Raw genomic sequence first — 24486 nt, forward strand, 5'->3', positions numbered from 1 at the left:
AGACAGACAAAAACACTGTATATTTTGGAAAGTGTTTGATGGATCACAAATGATGAACAAAGTTAGAATGTACCTTATTGGTCTAGTGCTAAAATAGTAATTTTTATTATCTTATGTTAGAATTGCTAAAACCTCGAACAAACAACCAGATAAAATCACTAAGGCCTCATCATAAATGCCTTTAAAAACTGATTAGATAAATATTGTTCTGACTATAGAGCAGAAATATATAGAAGTCACGGACAAGACAGTAATAGAAAAAAAAATTAAATTACACAATCGGTGAAGAGGAGTCTTGGGGATAATGTACTGAAAATCAACTAAAAGTAACTATAAGTAAGTATAGTAAAACAATAATATAGTCATAACACTAACCTGAACATTCCCAAAACCACCCATCCTTCTCTCTACTACAAGTTTGGCCTCAGTTTTACTCTGTTCTCCAGAATAATAATCTTCTGCAATAGTGACCTCTGTAGAATTATAAGCAAAGGCAAATCTACCATAGGGATCATCACTCTCTTCAATGGTCAAGGTCACTTCTAGGTCAGTGTCAGCCAATGAGGCTAACTCTACATCTGTTCTGCCAACAACAACTGAAATGATATAAGTTTGTACTTGATACTCTATAAAATGTAAGTAACAATATTAAAATACCGATTCTGTGTGCATGACAAAGATTTGACACAGGCTGCGTAGTAAGAAAAGACACCATGCCCTGAATAATATAACATAAAAAAACAGTATGTTTATATGCATCAGTAAATAAGGATGCCTGAATAATAACTAGAAGAGAACCACAGCCTTGCAATTTTATAAGCTGTCATAAAACTTTGGAGAATGATTTTTGTTCTCAGACTTTGATTTCAACCAATCAAACTGCTGGACATGGTGTTTCAAGCACAAATTTTGTACTCAGAGTACTGAGTAAAGTTTTATGACCTAAAGGCTGACACAATATCTACACTATATGTAATAAAAACTTACTTAAATGAGTAAAATCTTTAAAAATGACTACCCGGTACAAATTACCTTCAATATCATGAAGTCTCACTGTGTATACCCTTTCTTTCTCTGGTGCCAGATCAGATCTGGGGAATATTGTAAATGTCTGTCTATGTAATCCTTCAGTAAATAGCACCGTTCCATTTGATTTGTCAAACTGACTGCCATCTGGTGGCATTTTATTGGTCAGTACATCAATTATCTCCCATGATACTTCTACTTCTCCATATACACCTCCATCTCTCAATATTCTATATAAAAAATGTAAATATAATTCAGGTACCACACCAATGGCATACATTTTTTTAGGTATAATATATCAATTTCTAAAGTAAATCAATTTTCGATAATAATATATTGTACTAATAATCAAATATTAATTTGCCCTGTATATACTTAAGATATTTGCCACTGAATTTTAAACAATCAATAATTAAGCAGTATCAAATAGTTGAAAAGATGAATATTTTATAAATCAATCAGGAGATTTTGAAAAGTTAGCATGTATGCATCTGATGAAATGACAGAATGAAAAGAAAAAAAAAATATTTACATCAGTTCCAGATGACTTCCTTCTTCCACTCTGACTGAGAAAGGAGGTGACAATTTAAATATTCCATAGGCATTGTCATTGGCAAGAATAACTACACTACAGTTTGATCCTCTAGTTGTCACTAAATCTCCTGAAAAAAATAAAATGCAAGTATAATCACATTTTTTAAACTTCAAAAGAAAGGCTTTTTGTAAATATTAAGTGAATATATTTTAGAGGACAATTGTGTCCTACATTACTGCTATACACCACTGATGAGTAAAACGGTCAATAATTTATGAAAATTAAACATTTGACTCAAATTTGATATAGTTGTACAGCCGATTGCATTGAATTTGTAGGAAAAGGTTATAGCTTTGGTTAGCTTGCTTGTTAGCTGAACCGTGAAGTCATTATAAGGTTAAGAGAAGACTAGTCTGATAGATAACCAATCTTTCTGTCTGTTGGACAAGGCTACTTCAAAAGGAGGGTAGTATATCTGACTTAATGATGACTTCACCGTTTATCTAACAAGCATGCTAACCAAAGATATTACCTATATGAAATCGACTGTAAATACACATAGTGTCAAGCAGCCATAGCTTTTATGTGGAAATGTTATCAAGGACCTCGCCCCATCAAAATCTTAAGTAGCTAGATGCATGTAACAATATGATTTTATAACATAGATATGTTTGATATACAATGTATTTTAAAGTCATTGATGCCAAAACTATTGTTTTATGCAGGCTGTTGATAACATTGTTAAATCACAAAGAAACTACCATAATAAACTTACCCATTATTTGGAATATTTCAATAAAAAATGTCTCATTTCCTTCTGGTAAAGTATCTTCATTGATGACCACCTGAAAAGACACATCAGTCTTTCCCACAGCAAATACAGCATCCTGATTGGTTAATTTGTTGTAGTCACCAACCAATGCAGTGTCATCTAAAGTTCTGTACTTGACTGTTTCCTGTTTACTTGCATCACCTTCTCTATGTATTGTTACAGTCAACAAAGATCCTTCTGCTACATAGTAGACTGACTCTGGTAAAGAAAAGTAAAGGAACTGAGGAAGAAGTTCCAAAATAGGAGAGGACAAGAAAAAAGTTTCAAATTGTTTGCTGACAACTTGATTAAACATAAACCAAGGTTTATTATGGGTTTTTTTTATTGTCTATTTCTTAAAAGAATTTGTTCACCTTTTTTCAAAAACTAAATATTTATATGCAGCTTAATTTTACTGATTCTGTTTTATTAACATGCAAAAGAATATTCAGTGGCTAGTCCTTATATGTAATATGCTGCAACCAATTATGAAATATCACCACAAATGAAATGTGCTATTTTGTTAAAAAACTAATAATGTACAGTCAAGCAAATATCTTTCATTTATGTAATTTTTTTTGTTCTCTTAATATCTTATAATTTAAATTTGGTATTTAAGATTCAGTCTGCATTAAAAATAAGAGGGGGACATGCTGATTCAAATGAACATTTGCCTAGAGCTTGATGACACTGAATTATCTCCCCTGACTTACAGCTTTACAGTGCAATGTGTCTTGGTTTTAATGTAAGACATATGAAACCTCAAATTAAAAAAAAAAAGGAATCATGTTTTTTTATAACTAAATGGAGAGTTTTCATTATAAAACGTATGTACATATACATTTCTCTGGAGAAAATTCCTTAATTTGTCCACATTTAGAAGAAGTTTACTTTTTTTAATTGCTTGCTTCCAGGAAGCAATTCGCCGACATATTTCCCTTAGATGCATGTGACTTTGGTGTGACCCTTCTCGTAAAAATTCGGTGATCACAATATGCATGGATCTATCATCTGATTGTACATTTAATATACATGCTAAATATCCATGCTTTTTTGTTGATTGTTTACAATAAGGTGACAATCGGTTAACTACGGTTTCAAATCACGACAATTAAGTAGCTGCCATATTTTCACTTCATAACAGAAAGAGAGAAAAAAAATTATGATTATAAGATATGTTTGCGTAAAAAAGGATAAAATTGTACACAGAAGACCAAGTTTATGATATATACATGCATTGTTTCGAGAATCGGATAACATTATTTTTCACCAGTCACTTGTTTCATATGACTTTAAATGATATTTTCTTAACCATCTCCCATGTATTTTGATTCATTGCATGATAATATTATCCTCCTCATTACTGTTTAATCTGACTCAAAGTAGCAGTTACATGTTTTGTGTGAGAGTTTTATATGGGGTTATGGGTCATAAGTTTATACTTTTGTGGGTATTCATTTGACTTTTGTTTAAAAATATTTGATAATTTGATTATAATTCCATGTTAATTATCATTAGATAACTGCTATTGTTATTTGACGCTTATGCTATATCATGATACATGTACCACCAGTGCACCAATTGAAAATAGGAAAGTATGAAATATACCTTGGAAGTAAATAGGGAAATCATTTTGGTTAATAATGACAGTAAATGTCCTTCTTGAACCAAGCTCAGCGCCACCTGTGGGATTACTCAACTGTATGGTGAAATTTTCTGCTGATTCTGGTATCTAAAATACAGGAAGTAAGAATCAGTAACTATAGATATCAATCATGTCTGGTAACAGACACTTTGGAAAACAATAAGGTATGAAGCTTCTTATTAACCATACAATTATTTGATGATATCATAGGAAACATGTGTACTAAGTTTCAAGTTGATGTAACTTCAACTTCATCAAAAACTACCTTGACCGAAAACTTTAACCTGAACTTTGCACTATCATTTTCTATGTTCAGTGGACCATGAAATTGGGGTCAAAACAATAATTTGGAATTAAAATAAGAAAGATCATATCATGGGAAACATGTGTACTAAGTTTCAAGTTGATTGGACTTCAACTTCTTCTAAAACTACCTTGACCAAAAACTTTAACCTGAAGCGAACAGACGCACAGACGGACGAACCAACGAACGAAGGCACAGACCAGAAAACATAATGCCCCTCTACAATCGTAGGTGGGGCATAAAAATCTGCAAAGCTTTCAATATGTTTTTATCACATATACAAAAGAGGCAACAGCTACAACTGAAATAGTGTTATGTAATCACTTTTAACACATTCTTTAAACTTAATCTATTATTGTTTGTCAAGAGGGCAATCACATTATAATTCAGTCATATAAAATTTCTCTTGACAGCAACACTAAAATGATGCCGCATAAATATTTTTTGTAGTTTGATCTTTTTTTAGATGTAAGAAGCCTCATCCCATCTCTGATAAAAAAAAGACTTCACGCTTTTGACTACAGCTTTTAATACACTGGCTACAAATCTAACTCAATGAAATATATATTTTCTCTTGTTTTGAAAACACTATAATTTTGTGTATAAAAAGCTTAGCAGTTAAATTATAAATGTTTCCTTTTTATCTCCTTTCAAATTTTGAGATTGTATACTATCATTGAGGACCACTGAGTTAGCCATGATAAAGCCTTATACTCTTCAAGGTAGAACAATCATATTGCCTGTATTAAATTAAAACAAGAATGTGTCCAAAGTATATGGATGCCCCACTTGCACCATCATTTTCCATGTTCAATGGACCGTGAAATTGTGTAAAAAATCTAGTTTGGCATTAAAATTAGAATGATAATATGATAGGGAACATGTGTACTAAGTTTCAAGTTGATTGGACTTCAACTTCATCAAAAACTACCTTGACCAAAAACTTTAACCTGAAGCAGGACAGACGGACGGACGGACAGACGAACGAACAAACAGACGAACCAAACCGACGGAGGAACAGACCAGAAAACATAATGCCCCTCTACTATCATAGGTGGGGCATAAAAAAAACCAACAGATGACTGATAATGTTCCTTATCTAGAATGTAAAACAAAAATATTTAGTAATTACATCATCAGGAACTGTAGTGATCTGTATTGTCCCTTGACCTTGACTTTCTCCAAATGTAATTGACCCTGACAAAGGAGTCAAATCCTGCTGGTTACTAGGTATAATATCCCATGCTACTGTAACACTACCAAATGTTCCCTGTGTTCTCCTTACTGATATAGAATGTGTAACTGTTCCACTGAGGGTACTCTCATCTAAAACAATATTTTTACTAAAATAGTACATATATGTCTATCAAACAATACCCAAACATTTAAAATTATATACTCAAATGTCATTTGGAGTTTAGTATGACCTCCATTATCACTGAACTAGTATCGGTACATATTTTTTTTAGGGGCCAGCTGAAGCACACCTCCCGGTGTGTGATTTTCTCGCTGTATTGAATACCCATTAGTGCCCTTGTGGGTGTTTTCTGCTCTTTGGTTGGGTTGTTATCTCTGTAGTAGAGTTGAATTTTAGTCACGTTTCTAGATTGAATTTATTAGTAAAAATATACATGTATGTTCTTTCCTTTGAGATAAAAAGAATGCACTTACTTATTTTCATTGGGAAACTTTAGTTAAGCATATATTTATGTTGAATTTCATCTATGATATGCACGTTGCAAACCGGAAGTAGTTGACCCATAGCCATTTAATGTCCTTTTTAGACAGTGGTCAGTTTTGACCAGTAAAATACTTATTTACAAAATTTACTGGTAACTCTCGAGTTTTACCCGTATTTACATCGATGTTGTCGGTCAAGGTCTATTTTCTTTTGTTCTCATTAGTATAAATAGGGCGAGTTTTTAGTAATAAGGCAGTTGCAGCTTGAGCCGACCTCGACAGGTCATTTCTCTTACCTACGGAACTAAAATAGTTTCCACCAGGTTTACTTAGGAAACGTTCCAGATAGTGACCTTGTCACTCATTTTAAGGTACAGTGTTCATTTTATGTTAGTTAAAGTACACAACGCGAAGTATTATTTCCATTTAGATTAAGGTTTACTTTATATTTTTGAGAAACTTTACAATTGTTAGGAATTTGTGTTCATTTATTTTTGTTGGATTGATTTACTATTGTTAAATTGATTTACTTTCTATACTATTGTTATTTTTGTCAAATAAACGAAGTAGTTATTTGAATCAGTTTTGTTAAAATTAATAGCCATTGAACAAATACAACGGGTGTATCCTACGAACGAATTCTGGTAGAAGTACTAGCCACTACACGCCCAGAAAAGGAAGCTCAGCTTTCCAATCTGTTACATCTCTTTGACACATTCCCTATTTCCATTCTCAATTACATTCATTAAAAGTAAGTGTGAGTATGCAAGAACATTACTGTATTGAGTTGTAGCCATTATATAATATGTAAAAAATACTCAAGGAACAATTTTAGTGCTTTAATGTTCATTTAGAGACTTACATGGTTAAATTGTTTTCCAAACAATATCACAACTAAATTGTAAACTTATTTAATCAATATTTTTGTTTCTTAACTGATACTTACCCATATAGACAACTGGAGGATCATCTTCAAATTGGATCAGCCCATAGGGGTTATCATTCTCTAGGATATCTATTGTTATCTGTGACCTTGACCCTATATCTGATGTACTGTTACCATAGGTGTTTAATGTTAAGGTAAACCTTTCTTCTTTCTAAATATAAACAATTGCAATTGTTATCTTTTCTATCAAAAATAAATTCACTTCTTTATCTAATCATCCCCCCTTTTTTTCCCATAAAAAAGATATATATAGATCAACTCAAGTTTTATACAGTTATCAAGGCTGTATAACACATGTCAAGTTTAAATCCTCATAATAAGACAACTTGTGAGTAAATTCAATACAAATTACCAAATATCTGAAGATGTTGCCAATAGGTTTAACTCAATGAGATAGCAAGATAGCAACACAACAAAACAAATTACTAAAAATATATCAAGTCTTTTATTCACAAATCTCTTTCCTTAAAATTCCAAAAAGAATCCATGCAACTTTCTTCTAAAGCTGACAATTAAATTGACATACCTCAGGAATCCCATCTGCTATAGGTAAAAGTGCAGCCGACATCTTCATGATACCAGGTTCAAATTTGAGTACATTGGTGTATCCATAGAATTCTGCTGCTCCGTTAGGTACCACTGTGTACTGTACATGTCTGGTGACCAAAGAACCACCATTTCTGTCAACAACTATATCTATAGGAGAACTGCCTTCCTACAAGTATATGAACAAATTTGTTTAGGTGTAAATTTTGTTGTTTAAAATGAAAACTAGCAATTATCCTTTGTTCTAAATCTTATGACAACCACTGCAGACAAAAATACCACTTAAATTGTGGAGAACCAATGCCACTTTCACAATAACTAAAACAGATAAATAATTAATTTCAGCATTTAAAATTCCAGGATCTTATTTACTAAGAATAGAGTGTAACATTTTTTCCCTAAAATTTATACTCTTTTAACCGAAAAATTAATACACTACATAGTACTCTGCTGCTTACTGCATAAACTTATGGATTTGTTTACAGAATTGTTTTTACTTCCAATAACTATCATTAAATTGACATGTTACAAGCAACTAATTACAAGAATATAAAAGTTGCACTGAGACAAATTTTTAAAGCCATTTGTATAAGGGTATTTTATCAACCATGTGTCTTTTTTAAATAACAGGTAACTTTAAAAATTGAAGTACAAACTTCTTTAATTGATTAGCAAGATATGAAAACTATATACTTACTTCAACTTGATATGAATCTTGCATATCTGATGAAAACTGAAAAGTTCCTCCTGGATTGTCATTTTCAAGAATTATGACCTTGACTTGTGTTGCCCCATGCTTTAAACGTTGTGTATCAGATGGACTGACATAGGTCAAGGTCACTGTCAACTCTTCATTTAGCTCAGGTAAATCATCTGGATTAATCAGAATGGTAAAGTCTGCCTCTGATTTGTCTGCAAAGAAAATATGTTAATACATATTAAACATTATTGTCTTCTTTCTATTCTTTTTATAGCTTAGGAATCTGATGTACAGTAGTTGTCGTTTGTTTATGTAATATATACGTGTTTTTGGTTTTCCCGTTTGAATGGTTTTACACAAGTAATTTTGGGGCCCTTTATAGCTTGTTGTTCCGTGTGAGCCAAGGCTCCGTGTTGAAGGCCGTACTTTAACCTATAATGGTTTACTTTTTAAATTGTTATTTGGATGAAGAGTTGTCTCATTGGCACTCACACCACATCTTCCTTTATCTAATCATTTACTCAGTAATGTTGTTGTCTCTTTGAGACATGCCCCATTTCCATTCTCAGTTTTATCAATACATTCCTCTTTAATCCATTGCAGTAGTTTGCCCCTATCCAACATATCATCGTCTTTCAGCCTAATCTAGTTGTTCTTCATAACCTGTATGGCAAACTTTGCAGAACCTACTCAATTGGTTAATTGCTCCATTTGTTTTTGTCTTAAATATGCATTAAAAACTGAAATTAACTATTAAACAAACATCAACAAATAAATCAATCTACACAAGAAAAAGTGCTTAAAGAACTTCTACTTCATCAACCTATATTTCAAACAAAATATATAAACCAAATGTTACTGTACATTGATATAACAGGAATATATTTCATACCAAACCAAGCTAGCCACCATGTTAATATCTTTCTAATCATGTATCAGCTACTATGGCAACAAAACCAGATTTGATATCATTATCATCCTGGTTTTCTCAATTTTCATTGGTTAACCTTCAAGACTGTTGCCCAACTAAATACAATCGTCACAACCCGGCGGATTCTGTACCTAAGGAGAGAAGCGGATTCACCCGAGGATTGCTGATTGCAAATACTAACCTGCTTCCATGACAGCAGTACCAGAAGTGGGACCAGTATCTTCCTGGGTTACTGAGGCAGCATGGGTACCAGATCCAGCTAAATACCAGCTAATAACTGCCTGGCCACTTGTTCCTTCTCTGCTCAGTTTAAGATTAACCTGAAGAATGATTAGACTTATAATTATGTCAGTATCAATTATACTCAACTTGAGTATCCTATAAAACACTGGACTCTTTCTTTGGTAAAGTAACCTAGCAGGTAATATAATATACCACTCAAACTAAAAAAAATGAGAATGGAAATGTGGAATGTGTCAAAGTGACAACAGAGCAGATAACAGACGAAGGCCACCAATGGAGCGCCCGGAAGCGTCTTTCAGCTGGCCCCTAAACAAAAATGTGTCCTAGTTTAGTGATAATGAACGTCATACAAAACTAAACCAGATGATCGGCAGGGTGCAGCTTTACAAGACCGCAGAGGTTGAACCCTGAACAGTTGGGGCAAGTAAGGACACAACATGCAAGCTTGATACAGCTCTGAATTTGGATTGTGATTAAATAGTTGACACAGCAACGGTTTCTGACACAGAATGAATGTGGTCTTATGACCTTAAAAATTTCTTTTTTTTGCTTTTTGAGCAATACACTATACTGCTGAATACAAATCCCATAAAAAAAAATTATTTGAAGAAAAATTCTTTTTAATCTCTGAAATCTGAAATGAGAAAAAAAAATTACCCCCCACCCCTCCCAATTTTTTTTCACCTCCCCAAATCTCTTATTCCAAAAATAATCTCAATTCAAATTTCTAATTAAGTTGGCAACAATAACTACTCATTTAACATCATAAAGTATTAAAATATAAAATAACTTACAGTTATGGTTAAAACTAATATCAATTAACAGTAACTTCTAAATATAAATTTACAGCTACACATCTAAAGACAATTATCACTTCCTTTAACATAATTTTCAAGCTGTGTAAGGGAGGTTATCAAATAATCAAATATATATATATTTAACAGTATTCTTCAAATTTTAATTGGAATTGAATTACTTCAATTACACTGCTTTTAAATTGTCTAAATTGTCCTTTAACTAGAAAAAAACCTTGTTTGCCCCATTTTTCTGCTAATTGCTTAATGATTTGATCCATTACCCCCTATAACCATCCCTTTGTAGTATGGAAACTTGTGGTATAATTTCAGAGATATTTATATACTTAAACACAAGTTATTGACTGAAAAGTACAAAAATGCTTATTTGGGCCCCTTTTGGCCACTCACTTATTGAACCCCCCCCCCCCCCCCCTTGGTGCAAGACCCCCAAAACACAATTCCACCCTTTGTAGTGAGAAACCTTGTAGTATAATTTCAGAGAGATCCATACACAAGTTATTGTCTGTAAACTAGAAAAATGCTTCTTTTTGGTCCTTTTTTGGCCCCTTATTCTGAAATGTTTAGGCATATTAACCCAAAACTGACACCAAACCTCCCCTTCATTATAAGGAACCTTGTGGTACAATGTCTCAGAGATATCCATACAGTTAAACACAAGTTATTGTCCCGAAACTTCAAAAATGCTTGTTTTTTGGCCTCTTTTGGGCCCTTAACTCATACGACTGTTTGCCCATAACCCTTAAAATAAATCCCAACCTACTACTTAATGGTATAAACATTGTGGTACAATTTCAGAGTAATTGAAATACTAATACACAACTTATTGTCCTAAAACTAGATAAATGTATGTTTGGGTCCCTTATTCCTAAAGCTATGGGACCATAACCCCAAAATCAATCCCAACCAACCTTTTGTGGTTATAAACATTGTGTTAAAATTTTATTGATTTCTATTGACTTATACTAAAATTATATTAAAGACGACGCTGATGACGACAACGAATACGACGACATTGACAAAAATGACGACGTGCTACCAATATACGACTGCAAAAAGGAGTAAGTCCGGTAAGACCCCTTTTTGGCCCCAAAATATAACAGTTTTACAAAATTGTTAAAATGTAAACTTTTAGTTATTTATTGGACAGTTGAATGCTTCTGCTACATAAATATGGGCTGTTTTTGACAGTACAATGCACATATATCGAGTACTGGCACCATTAAGTCATGCTAAATTACTGAAATCTTCAAAATTCTATCATTTTAGTTAAATTTTAGACGATTTCCGTGTAAAATGAAAGTGGCTGCATTCGTGTTCATCCTTAATATTGAAATGTAAGTTATATTTTATGATAATACATTACATATATAAAGCTTGTGGATGAACACAAATGCGGCCACTTTCATTTCTGACAAAAACCATCTGAAAAGTGACATTTTTTGGCATATTTGAGAGATTTTTCATATTTAAGCTTGAATCGGATCGTTTTTAATGACTAAATCAGTTGAAATCTTTCACATAAACTAATTGAATCAAGTGAAATAGACACTTCAGTGTTTAAAAACTGGTCAAAATCTTTCGTCAGATGAAGCTGAAATTTGAGGCCAAAATGAGTCCTTACCAGACCTACTCCTTTTTGCAGTCTTATAAAAATATATAAAAGAAACTAAAAGAAAAACCATACTGTTATACAAGACTAACAAAGGCCAGAGGATCCCGACTTGGAACAGACGCAAAAATGCATTTTGCAGTTTTTGCTTATGACCCCCAGTAAGAATATAATATCTACATTAGCACTGGTGATAAACATCAATTATCTGTATAAGTTAATGCCAACCAGCTAACTCTAAGACCACTTGTTCATTATATAAAAAAGAAGTGGTATGATTTTCCAGGTTAAAAAAAGAATGTACAGAAACTTGCTCAGGCTACACATATTAAACATGTATCACAGCTATTTTTAAACTTACAGAGTATGGACTGGTTTCTGGTTCACTAACAGTAACAGTATAAGTGTTCTGAAAGCCTATCTCCCCATTGGCTTGTTGTATAGTGACAGGTATCTCCACTGTTGTTTTACTACCTAATTTTGGAGTGTTGAAGGCTCCTAGTGGTGGATCTAAAAGATGTATAGTAGAAATTTAATGGAATAGAAGTTATTCGAAAAAACACATGTAGATGTATCAGTTCCAATTAATATACTCCAGAATTTATTTTAACTGAATTTCATCTGACTAAGAAAATACTTTTATAGTTCATTGAAAGAATACTCAAAAGAAAAGATAGTATCTGAAAATGCTCTACTTTAGCAATTGAGTGTAACATTCCTATAATTAAAAACAAATATATTGACACATTATTTCACCTTGAACTAAGGTCAGGATTAGAAATACATATAAGAATGTAGTCTGGAAAACATTTCAATTATTCCGATGAAGACAAAAAAACTAATGATACCAAATGATATTCAGATAAACAAACCATAATTGAGACCAGCATCAGTTAAAGTTGCTGTAAACTTTCCACCAACTTGTAAGAACGCAGAACCGTTAATTGGAACTTTAAAAATCTGGCTACTGATTCCCGTTGTAAATATTGTCTGCCACTCTGACTTCTCTATAACATCTGAAATAGCAATTAATTTGTTATTGAAGGTATTCATCTGACAGACAAACACACCAAGAAAAATGATTTAGAGCATTTTTGAAAAAGGATTCTTTGACATTTGAATCAATCCTTGATTTTGTTAGTGGGCAGTGTTCTCCCCAGGGCCTTTAAGCATCATGGTAATGTGAGGCGATATTTCTTAAATGTGATGCTATTTGACTTGGTTTTCTTATAGATTGTATTATTAATGTGAGGCAATATTTCTTAAATGTGATGCTATCTGACTTGGTTTTCTTATAGATTGTATTATTGATGTGATGCTATAATTTTCAGAAACAAGATGGTATTTCAAATATCCATATCTACCAGGATGCTAAACAAATTATCTGGAGAGAACACTGGTAGGTATAAAATAGTTTATGTTTCAAATTATCTGTATTTAAAAAAATAAATCTATCTAGCAGCTTTTGTTTTTTTTTAAACACCACCGAGTATTTACTATTGAAGTATAAGATGATTACTTCCTAGCATGACCCTCAGCCTATCACCATCTAACAGTATATGGTGACAACTACCTGGTAGAGTTTAATATTTGGAAATCTTTTGTTGTTTGCTTGCTGTCTTATTGACTATTTTTACAGACACAAATGTATAACCAATAATATACCTTCTGTATCTCCAGGTCCTGTATACACTACAGTCAGGTTAACTTTTACTGTTCCCTGGTTAAACCCTGTCCTTAGAATTGTTAACTGTACATGTCTTGGATTGGATACCTGTAGAATAAAGGCAATAAGGCATTTAACTCCTTTTAGGTTTTTTTTATAACTGTGACATGTATCTATAGATTAGAACTTAGTAGTTTCAAATATTTATCTTCATTTACAAATTTTCTGTATATCTGACCAACAAAACTAAAGGTGTCAGACCACCAGAAAAAAGTCCATATCTGTTCAACCAAATTTTGCAATTACCACAGCTTTCTACATATTTAACCTGAAGTTTAGCTTAATAGAAACCAGGTACCTGTATATCCTGTATTGTACATATATCAGTTTTCTACATGCTTATTTTCAACATACCTTTAAAATCATATAAGAAAGAAGAGGTGTCCTGAGTAGAGGTACCACTAAAAATAACCCCTGGTGTTTTGGAAATCTTAAATTAGTATACTATGGAGTGCATTAATCCTTAATATTGAATGCAAACTCATAGACTAGTAATTTTTGGCTTAAAATGGTCTGAATATATTTCTCTTTCACCAAAAATTTCATTTCTGCCAATTTGTTGGTTAGTTTAAGTAAACAATGACATCAAATGCACTATTTTTTGTCTGAGTAGGCCTACTTTCACATACATTCTAAATTGGATGGAGTAATTGGTGGTCTGACACCTAAAAGATATTTTGGTCCTTCTGAGTTTTCTTTATGGAGAGTGGAGTATTAGTATAAAACATTACTTAGTTTCTGAAATGCAATCCTTTCTATTTTTTCTTAAATTGTTTTTCTATTCAAAAATCATTTTTATGACTTATAAATAAAAGTCAACATTGGTATAACAATATTCTATCATCATTTTATAAGCATCAATTTTATGACAAAATAAATCATTAATGTTTTCTATCATCAATTGATGATTTGATAGACAGTTCAACAATTTAGACTGCAGTCTGTCTGACTATGACAGCCAACTCTCCTTGCAACCATATAAGTCAACTGTATGATTGAGGCTGGGAAAACATAGCTGCTATTCTAAATGTTATTCTAAAGCAAGAAGGTTACTAATTTTCTCATGAAAACAGCTGTAGACCTTATACCAAAGATCAAATCCATTCAGATTGTCAAATTTTGTTAACTAAATATGATCTAGTTGAAGATATCAGCTGTTGAAAAGTATGCCAGAATCTGGTGATTTTACCCTATTCTAACAAACATTCCTGTTTCAATAGTTATAGTTAAAGACAATCTGAATAAATTTGATCAAATATAAATAATGAAGTATACCATGTATATTGTGGATTCATTATTACTCTTGGGATACATGCACTAATTTTCATGAATTTCATGTGTATCGGTAAACCCCAAATTCAAGTATTCAATGTAGTACAAATTTTCTATAATTATGATTAGATATAGGAAGATGTGGTGTGAGTGCCAATGAGACAACTCTCCATCCAAATAACAATTTAAATATTAAACCATTATAGGTTAAAGTACGGCCTTCAACACAGAGCCTTGGCTCACACCGAACAACAAGCTATAAAGGGCCCCAAAATTACTAGTGTAAAACCATTCAAACGGGAAAACCAACGGTCTAATCTATATAAACAAAACGAGAAACGAGAAACACGTGTATATTACATAAACAAACGACAACTACTGTACATCAGATTCCTGACTTAGGACAGGTGCAAACATTTGCAGCGGGATTAAACGTTTTAATGGGCCCAAACCTTCTCCCTTTTTCTGAAACAATAGCATAACATCACAACATATAAAAACATACGATAAAATATCAATTAGCAGACTTAACTCAATCAAAAAATTGCATGTTTACAGAATTTGACAAAACCACAATATCAAATATTCATGAAAATACAAGTTTTTCTAAATCCTCCAAAATTGTATACACAGAAATAAATGAATCCATTGTATATATGTATTTAAAGGTGGTACCCAACACTTTCATTAAAATTTTGGCTCTTTTAATTTTTATAAAATTTTGACAAAGTGTTTACTTTGACCCTTTAACAGAAATAAAAAAAAAAAACAAATTTTGAACCAGTTTTGTCAGAAAAATTACACTGGTTATATAGTAGTTTGACAAACACCATTTTTGATCATTGAGACGCTTAATATTCCCTTTACAACACAACATAATAAAATCGTTAAGCTGATTTTACAGAGTTATCTCCCTGTAGTGTTAGGTACCCCCTTAACGAGCCATCATGATAATATTCCAGAATATAGGTTTATTCTACTATCTATATAAAACCAAATCATAACAAATAAAACATACCTCAGTAGGTATAATTTCCTGTGATCATTTATATATATCAAATTTGTCATATGTAAATTAAAAAAAATACTGCGAAAAATTCATAAAATTTTATAGTGATACAAAATGTGACCAAAACTCACTTTGTAAATATTTAATCTGCTGAACAAAATAAAAACATAATTCTTACGACTTTGCTTGTAATTATGAAAAATATCATCATCATCTGTGTGGATGTTTTTTTTTCATATTTCCAGGGCAATATTTATGTTTTTTACAAATTATAACAGTTAATTCAGAAAATGTTGTGATTGTTGGGTTATTGACACAAATGTGAGTTAATTTATCTCAGTAAATTCTGTATATAAATAATGCTATCAAATTATAAAATATAGATTACATTTAATCAAATTAACGGCACCAATTTTCTTGCACCAGATGCGCTTTTCGACAATACATGTCTCTTCAGTGATGCTCGTGGCCAAAATATTAGAAAATCCAAAGCTTATATAAAAGATGAAGAGCTATAATCCAAAAGGTCCAAAAAGTATAGCCAAATCCATCCGTGAAAGGAAATAAATTTAAATTATGCAACACTTATCCCATCTGAGTTTACAATATAAGAGCCAGTGTTCAACAGCTACAACAACTTCTTATATTATGGTGTAAAGGAAACAAATTTCCAAACCACTTACCACGATGATTTGCTGTTGAGTATCATCTCCAAACTCTACCGTTCCATGATAATTATCACTATCCTCTATAAGTATTAATCCATGGATAACTCCGTCAACCTTTGCCCCATCGTTCACACTGCCAGGTAATAACTTGATTACAAAACGTTCAGGTGGTTCCGCAACAGAATCCTGAATAGCGGTAACATTAATCTTAGCCTGAGACTGTCCTGCTTGGAATACAACACTTCCCTGTGTACTTAGTATATCTCCACTAACTCCTCCAGAAAGGGTGCCATTTCTTTGTATCTCCCACTGAACTGTCACAGTACCAAATGTACCTGCAGTTCGTAAAACTGTAAAAGTTCCTGAATTTATTCCGTCTTCATTTAATTGAATAAATGGCAATGAGACACCATCACTTCCTGGGCTGAAACTTATCACACCATTAGGATTATCATTTCCATTAATAAATATAGTTGTTTTGACTGGAGTTCCTGAAATGACATCTCCTACTGCATTTGACAGTAAAATTTGAAAACTTTCTTCAACTTCTGGATCACTATCATCTAGTATTTGTATCTGAATAAAAGCTTGTGTACTACCAGGACTAAAGACAAGCTGTCGATTACTTGGTCCTGTAAAGTCTAGTCCATCGGAGGCAGTATCGGTCAATATGACAAAGTCCACAGTAGCTAAACCATTGACCGATCCTATTCTACTCTGTCCATCACTTTCTAAACCTCGTAATACTGGAATCTGTATAGTCCTAGTACCTGGCCCTTCATCAAATCGATATTCAGCCTACAAAAAGTTGAAATTTTTACTGTTTGCTGATAACATGCAGGCATATAAAAATTAAATAAAAAAGCATCAACACAGTATTTTTGTAGCAATTAAATCTACACATCCACATATTTCAGCAGGAAAAAAACAGTTTGGTATAATTAAAAAAAAATTAAAAAATCCTTAAATGATAAAATGTCTTGTTTTGTTTTTTCTTTGAATCAAAATTTTGAACACCTGTTAAGTATAATTTTTTTTGTGAATCCTAGTTTTGTATTATATTGTACGAGAACTATAAGGTACAATGTTTTAAAATGAAAAAAATTAATATTCAACCTCTTGACCTAACTGCTGGATCAAATTGAGGCACATGACTTACCTGTTGGAATCTGATTGGAGCATCATTGGCCTGTATTATCAGAACCATTTCTGTGTCCAGTACCCTTGCTCCCTGTGTAGCTCCAGTTAATGTTATTATAAACTCTTCATTGTTTTCTGGTATCTAAAGAAAAGTAGATTAGTGACCATAAGTGAATAGTTCTTGTCTGGAAGGTACCCTGTCCTAGTGAGACAATCTGTTTGGACTTTATGCAATTCCCATTGCTTTCATCCCCAATTTTGGTCTGTTTTATTCATTGACTTACCAGATAATGAGTGAACATAATTGAATTTACCAAATATCTAAAAGAAAAACTGAAAAATTTAAACCCCATCTCTTTTGGCAATTATAATAGCAAGATTATTATCATCTTGCACCAAGATTGTTAATTTTAACAAGCTACCTAGACCATAAAGTTAGCAAGACCCAAATTAATAATTGGAAAACATAAAACGATGAATATGCATTTAAGGAGAAAACATATTTTAAAATGCACATCTAGATACATTTTTCCAGTTGATTTTATCATATGAAAACATTTTTCAGCTTTGTCAAATTGCTGTAGAAGTTTTAAATATTTCTGAATTTCAAAAAGGTGTTTGACTCATCCATTCTTAAATTTGGAATGTAATAAATATTAAGTACTATATATAGTTTGATTGCTGTTTTATTATTCATTCTTCCATAAAATTTAAGTTTCATTTCAGTTAAAGATAATTCATAGATTCAAATTGGAGTATAAAAAAATAATCTTTAGATTCTACCAGATCTGAAATTTTTCAGCAAATGTGTGTTAGGTCAATATTATTTTTGTAGTAAGAAATATCATTGATATTGCCTATCACAATTTAATAATCAAGTGTATGACAATGTTACCATGTATTACACATCAAGATTTATCTAATTATTCGACAAGCTGTTACACATTGTTACACATTTGTGTTGTCCTTACGTTTAGTTTATGTCCTTTTGTATCAAGATGTACATTTAAAAAGCATTACATATGTAATCTATGGTAAAGTGAATACTATGAAACTAATTTCAGTTTCAAGGACCAGGTTCTCTCTTAGAACCAGTTAGTGCACGTCTACAGTAAAATATGTCATTTAGAGAGAAATCACATTAACATTTGTGTGTCAGATGCAATCATTAATCAATGTTTTTTAACTATGGTTTATAAGTAAATAAAACAAAACAATTTATTGTAGCAATAAACCAATTGGTCTTGTTCAGTTTCCAATGGCTAAAACGTCTTGAAAATAGGTTTAATACTACATTAATGTTATATATGTTCCCCATTGGAATTTTTGAAACAAAGAAAACAAAATTTTGAAACAAAGAAAACAATGTACGATAAACATTACAAGAAATTAGTCCCGCTGTAGTGTCTTGAATCCATGTCCTTTGGTCTCAGGTGGATAGTTGTTTCATTGGGAATGGCAAAGATACCACATATCCCTATTATATATTTACTGCAGAAACTGAATGGAACATCAGACATGTCAATTACCATGGAATGAGCTAGTCTTAACAGTTTCATGATCTCCAAAATATCCAGCCTGAGTCAATAATAATTATGAATAAATTGAGCAGAAACTATTAAAGACATGTCATCAATACCAAATTACAAAAAAAAAAACATTAAGTTATAACATAAAATAATATATTTACATTGTCATCATTGATTTGAACATATAGATAAGTCTGTGCTTCACCAGCTTGGAACACAACAATGCCAGATTTAGGTGTAATGTCTACTCCTGGGATGGCATCTGTTTGGGTACTGTTTACCTGTTATATTAATAAACAAAAAATCTTGAAAATGTTTTAAAAGTAGTAAATGTTATTCTCTAAGGACTGAAAATAAGTATTAACAGAGTTTACTTATGTTCTTTTGCCTATAAAAGATAAAACCCTTAAAATAAAAAAATATATTTTGGTAAACAAAAATTTGATCAAAATGTGTTGTAATTAAAAACTAACATGTTTTGACTAATTTTCTTGTATTATGTCAATTCTGTTTTAATTTTACACCAAAAACTAAACAAAAAATATAAACAGAGAACCAAAAGATCTTCATGTTCAAATTCTCTACTTTCCATTATGAATTTTCTGCATAGTTTGGTATTTTTGTGATTTTACTTTCTACATACAATTTAAATTGAACTAAACAGTTACAAGAAAATTACTTGACAATTTTTTGGCTGAACATAATTTGTAGTGTGTTTCCCTCTTCAACAAATTAACCATACACAATTTACAGAAAACTGACCACAAAAGTGACTGTAACTTGACCATTTGTTCCTCTATCTCTGCCAACGCGTAACTTAACTGGTGTTATAATGTCTGCTTCTGTTACCAATGTATGAGAACTCTGGAAAATATTTAAGTTTAAAGCAAAAAATAAAGGAAGCCTTTTTAAATTGTTATCTGCTTCCACATTTGATGAAGGGAGGAGAATGTACATTGATGAATGATAGGAAGATTAACTTAAGGTGGTACCTAACACTACAGGGAGATTAAACTCTGTAAAATCAGCTAAACGTTTTAATTACATTGTGCTGTTAAGAGAATATTAAGCTTCCCAATGATCAAAATCAGTGTGTGCCAAACTGCTATAAAACCAGTGTCATTTTTCTGATAAACATTAGTTCAAATATTTTGAAATTTTGATATTTTTGTCAAAGGGTCAAAGTAAATACTTTGTCAAAATTTCATGAAAATGAAACAAGCCAAATTAATTTTAGTGAAAGTGTTGGATACCACCTTAATGCTAACAAGAAAATTATTATAAGACTCAACACTGAAATTGTGCATGTCTACCTATTTGCATAAACTATTGGTGTTTTTCAGCATGATTATCTGTCAAACATGATGTACCCACCTTCTTATCGGTGTGTTCCCATTTCGCCTTAGTTGTGAATTCCAGGTAAAAAAGGTAAAAAAAGTACTAAGGCGATATGGGAATTGAACTAAGGCGAAATGTGAATTCTTATCTTATTCAGGGGGATTACCAGGATGTTTGAAGTAGGTGTCATTCCATAAAACCTAATAGATACTGCTGAGCAAAGCAATGTTCAAAATATATTGGAAGAATTTATGCAAAAAAAACTATAGATTCAGGATAAACATGATTTTTTTTTGTATGGTTGGTGATAAAGGGGTGGTCTATTAAAGATATGTGATTTTTAAAATATTTTTGTCAAATCACTAAATTAAGATGGCATAGGAGCAATACTCATTTACTTACATCAAGAAAGCTAAATACTCCATAAGCATCATCATTGGCTGAGATTGTTATAGCTGCAATGTATGGTGTACCCACGGTAACACCACTACTAATAGCTGACAGTTCAAAGGTGAAGGTCTCTTCGACCTCAGGAAATGAGTCATCAGTGACAGTGAAGGTCATGGCCACAATATCAGGGCCTCCTGGATAAAATGATCCTACCTGACTACTACCAACAAAATCATTTCCTGTATCTAGGGGACTTTTTACCTGACAACAGAAAAATAAAAAAAACATGTGATTAAAATGGCAAAAAACTCTGTATTGATCAAGGATAAAAAAAAAAGAAAGAAAGAAAATGATGAAAAAATATCCTACCAAGTAGGAAGCTTTATATCTGAGTATTGAGGTGTTTTGAATAGACAGGCAGACAATAACCATATCCCACTCAGCAAGATACTTCGGAAACAAACAAATCATAACATTATCAGATATCACAAGAGATCTGTAAATTTCTAAACATAAAAATACATTATGAAGCTTAAAAAAGTTGAACAATGGAAAAAATATTAGTTTTATGATTACAATTTTGGAAATACTGTATACACATAACGCAATAAAAATTGAAATGCAACTGTTTATTGTGTTGAAACCTGTTAATAGCTAAGTCTCAATTATTGCAATTATATTGATAAAAACATTGTCAAAATTTCTAAATGTCCACTACTTCAGCAACATGTGTCTTTCATACCGAAATCAGTATCATACTCCCGGCTATATATCATTTTCTCCTTATTTTTTGGCCTTGCCTTTAAACCAAGTTTGAAAACAAGGTTTCAATATTTCTAAAGGCTACCTTCATCATTTACTATCCTCATCGAAAAACAGAAATGTTTCTTTGAGAATTTCTTCATTTTAATTTTTCATACTTACTGACACAACAGTATTGATGACAGAGGTGATTACTCCTGTTTTCTGTATACGTATTTGGAACTGCTGTCCTTCATTCACTAACAAGGCTGTATCTAATAACTTGACTGTAACTTGTCCATAACTCTGGACAACTAGTACCAGTATCCAGATATATCTTATCATTCTATAGTTATGTCATTTATCTGAAACAATGTCATCATCAAAATTAAATGAATTATATGTTGACCCTTTTTTTTTATAATTATGTGTTACATTTCATTGTGTTCCTGGGATTGGACCCCCTATTTTAAAACGCCTGCTGAAGCTTTCGGTTGTTGCCTCATGAAACAATTCCCCTCAATGAATAATTGTTATAAGGTCAAGTGTCTATTCTTCTAACTGCACTGTTGTAATTGTATTAAAATTAAAAGCACAGCAGAATAAAAAAAATATTGTCTGTACTGTGTAAACCTATCTTAATATATTCAAAAAAACATTGCATACTTTTTTTATTCTTTATTTATGGTCTTGAGATTACAACTCAATATACGAAGACAGTAGCCCATTTATTGCTGTATTTAGTCTTCAAAGAATAATGTGTGATCTCAAATTATAAAATGTGACTTTTGACTTAAACCAAGCCTTAAAGTTTAACTGGTATATTCATTAGGCATCAAATATTTGTTTAAGGGCATACAATACAGTTTTGATCCTGTATTTACAAGTTCAAGAAAATTTGCATATAGGCTATTTTTAACCTGATTAAATCAATTATGTAATAAAAAATATACCTTCATGTGCTACTTTTTGAGTAAAATGAGGTTGAAATTTTGTATATTTGCTCAAAATTCAGATTTGTGGCTGTAATTTCTTTTTCGAAAGAAAGACATAACTTTTTTGTTATAAAAGATAAACACAAATTGTTTTTTGTTAAATAATTGGTAATTTCGGTATTTTAAAAGTATCCTAAAAAAATATGCATTTTTCATTCAGAAATAACTCATATTTATCAAATGTTCATGAATTGAGGAAAATACGTCATTTGTTGCTGCATGTTTATCAAAATTTTTAAAAAATCCTCTATTTACAGTTTTATAAAATTTGGGTCACATAATCTCCCTGCAAAATGTAACAAACTGCTGTTTTGAAACTGAGGTACTACACAGGCGTCAAAAGGCATCATTATGGAGTAAGGGGGGTGGCGTCAAATGGCGTCATTATGGAGGAAAGGGTTAAATTAAATCAGTTTGAATGATAAAAATCAGTTGAAAAATACATCTTTATTGATATGTCACAGTTTGACGTCGCGAAAAATAACATTTTACGTTAGCAACGTCATTACCTCCCCTGTAACTGTATCGTATGCCCTTAACTAATGCCAGACAACAGAATAAAGGCATTCTTTCATCTCATTAATGTATAATGTGTATTGCCTGACCATAAAAGAATTGTATGTATTAAATAGACTATATCCCTGACATATGGGGGATATTACACATATTTAATGGCTTTAGATGTTGATTAATCAATTTGTGTTTGAACAAAGAATTGATTACCATTTATTTCAATGTTATGAAAGTTTCTCAATTCATTTGTGTTAAAACATCTGTTATCCTGAGCTATATATCGATAAGAAGTTAGACTCTGTCTAAAAAAGTCAGCTACATGTATGACTGCCATTGTATGACTATTTCAAATCCAAACATATAAATAAACTGGAATACCAACCCTTAGACCTAAATAAACTTTTTTTTAAACAATTTCTTTGTAAACTTCAGTTTGAACTATAAGAAAAGCCCTTAAAATAATTTAAAAATCAGTTTCTTTAAAGACATTTATAGCAGTTATTTCTGAATATCCAAAAGTTGACACTTTAAAAGTCTATGTTTCAGAAAGTTGTTGACTATATATATATCCCTCTGCTTAGTCTGTTTTATGGCATTAAGACATGAGCAGAACTTTCCAGCAACATCAAAACATCTAAGGAGAAGCTATCAGCAACCTCACAATGCATGTCAACTTTTATCAAGCCCAAATCTCTCTAAAGAAAAGGGCAAGGACTAGAATTGCAAGATAAATAAATAATCATATTATTTTTAGTGTATGGATATTGTAAAATATCAGTGTGTTGAAAAACCGACATATCAGTTATTTAGGTAATATTACTTACCTAATAATGATGAAGACAAAATTCCGTCTTTAAAATTTATACAAATGCTGCTTTGAACTCATAGAAGTCTTGAAAAAGTAAAAATGTACCACACCCAAGGATATATCACCTGAAGTATAAAGATATACCTTATTATTTACCTGGTCAGGTAATCAAATAATTATTGAGACAATTTACTGGCTGCTGTTCGTAAATTATAAATGAAATCCACAGTCTAAATAAACTAATTTTCTGTGGTAATTAATTATTCATGGTAAGATACTAAACATCAATCTGGTGGGGGTATTTCAAAGATTGCATTGCATTTTACAAATTTTGTTGTATACAAAGGTACTACCAGAAAAAAAAATATATGTTACATAAAAAAATATTAAAATTTTGAAGTAAAATCATCAAGTCATTAAAGAAATCCAGACGATGGATATAAAACTATTGTAGTAAATAATAACGTAATTTGAAGGTAACGCTACCAATATCTGTAAATTCATCAGTGTTCTCCCCAGGGTCTTAAAGCACTGTGATACCCCGGTGCTTTATTTTCTACCAC

The 24486-nt window shown here is 31.7% G+C and overlaps 1 protein-coding gene across 1 annotated transcript in view; it reads right to left on the bottom strand.

The window, feature by feature from the left end:
* The window catches only part of LOC134716562 (adhesion G-protein coupled receptor V1-like), a 107400-nt gene extending 85448 nt beyond the window's left edge, over window positions 1–21952 (bottom strand). The window contains exons 1-19 of the mRNA XM_063579573.1: window positions 21791–21952; window positions 20879–21127; window positions 19901–20002; window positions 19300–19419; window positions 17629–17751; window positions 16485–17267; window positions 13460–13568; window positions 12667–12810; window positions 12156–12304; window positions 9306–9444; window positions 8191–8405; window positions 7474–7662; window positions 6948–7098; window positions 5454–5647; window positions 3981–4104; window positions 2337–2591; window positions 1559–1688; window positions 1033–1256; window positions 376–596 (exon numbers count right to left, since the gene is read on the bottom strand). Of these exons, the coding sequence (XP_063435643.1) occupies window positions 376–596; window positions 1033–1256; window positions 1559–1688; window positions 2337–2591; window positions 3981–4104; window positions 5454–5647; window positions 6948–7098; window positions 7474–7662; window positions 8191–8405; window positions 9306–9444; window positions 12156–12304; window positions 12667–12810; window positions 13460–13568; window positions 16485–17267; window positions 17629–17751; window positions 19300–19419; window positions 19901–20002; window positions 20879–21127; window positions 21791–21952 (3783 nt within the window). The remainder of the gene's footprint in view (window positions 1–375; window positions 597–1032; window positions 1257–1558; window positions 1689–2336; window positions 2592–3980; window positions 4105–5453; window positions 5648–6947; window positions 7099–7473; window positions 7663–8190; window positions 8406–9305; window positions 9445–12155; window positions 12305–12666; window positions 12811–13459; window positions 13569–16484; window positions 17268–17628; window positions 17752–19299; window positions 19420–19900; window positions 20003–20878; window positions 21128–21790) is intronic.
* Between the last annotated feature and the right edge of the window lie 2534 nt (window positions 21953–24486).

The sequence above is a fragment of the Mytilus trossulus genome, chromosome 4 (genome assembly GCF_036588685.1).
Source record: "Mytilus trossulus isolate FHL-02 chromosome 4, PNRI_Mtr1.1.1.hap1, whole genome shotgun sequence".
NCBI classification, from domain to species: Eukaryota; Metazoa; Mollusca; class Bivalvia; order Mytilida; family Mytilidae; genus Mytilus; species Mytilus trossulus.